The sequence below is a fragment of the Vitis vinifera genome, chromosome 13, assembly GCF_030704535.1.
Source record: "Vitis vinifera cultivar Pinot Noir 40024 chromosome 13, ASM3070453v1".
Lineage (NCBI taxonomy): Eukaryota > Viridiplantae > Streptophyta > Magnoliopsida > Vitales > Vitaceae > Vitis > Vitis vinifera.
In genome coordinates, this window is record NC_081817.1 from 8,952,501 (window position 1) to 8,954,323 (window position 1,823).

The window sequence follows — 1,823 nt, forward strand, 5'->3', positions numbered from 1 at the left end:
AGAGGAGTTGGAAGAAGTTGCTTATGGGCTAGAGCTGAGCAAGGTTAACTTTATATGGGTGGTGAGGTTTCCAATGGGAGATAAAACTAGGGTGGAAGAGGCACTACCAGAGGGTTTTCTTAGTAGAGTGGGAGATAAAGGAATGGTTGTGGAGGGATGGGCTCCTCAGAAAAAAATTCTACGACACTCCAGCATTGGTGGGTTTGTGAGTCACTGTGGTTGGGGTTCTGTGATGGAAAGCATGAATTTCGGTGTTCCAATTGTAGCAATGCCCATGCATCTTGATCAGCCATTTAATGCTAAACTAGTGGAAGCGCATGGAGTTGGTATAGAGGTTAAGCGAGACGAGAATGGGAAGCTCCAAAGAGAAGAGATAGCAAAGGTGATCAAAGAGGTGGTTGTCAAGAAATGTGGGGAGATTGTAAGGCAAAAAGCAAGAGAATTCAGTGAAAATATGAGCAAGAAGGGAGACGAAGAGATAGTTGGGGTAGTGGAGAAACTGGTACAACTGTGCGGGAAAAGAAATTGAGACACAGCTTGATCCCAACAGGACCGTATTAGTTGAGATGTGCCAATTTAGATATCTTCAAAGAGCACCACAAAACAAAACAGCCTACACCAACAGGCCTCTTCCGTTTCATTTCCTTTGATTCTGTATTTAGTGAGAAAGAAGGCGTTTTCTGCAGAAAGTATAAAAGAACACAGCCATGATGATGACACTCGTCCTTTTGTCTCAGTGTCTTATATATGCTTTCATCCACCTTCTCTGTACATTAAGTTTGTTCCAAGCATAGGTTTATATCATATGGTATAAAATAAAATGTTGTCCGCTCAAATGAAATTAGCAAAGTATGAGTATACGTCGTATATCTTTTATGTTAATAATCATTAACTGATAGCCTTTAAATACACATTAATTCATCAATCTGGTAATAAAAAGAACTTAATATATGTAATAAAATTTTAAGTATATTATATTTTACTATTTTAAATTGTCATGAGGGAAAAATTTAGGCAAAACATGATTTTATAGTTTTCGCTTTTGAAAATAATTTTCACATATTTTAATTAAATATATTTTCAAGAAAATAAAAAATAGGAAATAAAAACTATTTAAAAAAAATAAAAATAGATTGTAAAACCTAAATAAAAACCATTTTATAGAAGAAGATTAGAAAATGAAAATTATTTTTAGAAAATAAAAATAATAAATTTTTGAAAAACTTTTTCTAAATAAAATAAAATAAAATGCACGCAACATATAGAAGGTTTGAGTCAAGACCTCTTGGCAACAAAGAGTTTGCTTAGTAGTGTGATTTAAAAATAATTTTATATTTTTACAAAATTATAACATTATTTGGTTGTTGTTCAAATAAAGTAAAATAGACAAAAGTTTTCAAAGAATAAGTAGAGATTGTTTTTATAAAAACACAAAGATAAGAGGATGATATTGCTGATGAAAAACTTTATTGCAAACAAAGTGGAAATCAATTTCCACATGCTTCTTAGGAGAGTGCATAACTAGATTTGCAGTAAGACATGTAGCACCTAAGTTATCACACTAAAGCGTGGGAGGTGAGGTACCTGAAATTCAAATTTTCCAAAGAAGCTAATGTAGTCAAGATAGTTTAATAGTAGCTCAAGCAATGGCACATTGCTTAGATTTTGTACTAGACCTTGCAAAAGCTCGTTCTTTAGCTAAACTCTAAGAAAGAATCTTAGGGGCCCATAAAAATACGATAACTAATGGTAGATATGTGATCATCAAGATTGTTATCCTAATTAGCATCAAAGTAAGCAATGAGGGCAAGTTAAAAGAACCA

At 33.2% G+C, this 1,823-nt stretch overlaps 1 protein-coding gene across 2 annotated transcripts in view; it reads left to right on the top strand.

Moving 5' to 3' along the window:
• The window catches only part of LOC100247125 (UDP-glucosyltransferase 29), a 1,730-nt gene extending 894 nt beyond the window's left edge, over positions 1–836 (top strand). For both annotated transcript variants that reach the window (XM_010660423.3, XM_010660424.3), the window contains one exon: positions 1–836. This exon is cut by the window's left edge. In XM_010660423.3, coding sequence (XP_010658725.1) covers positions 1–529 — 529 coding nt within the window. In that variant the 3' untranslated portion in view covers positions 530–836.
• The last annotated feature ends 987 nt before the right edge of the window (positions 837–1,823 follow it).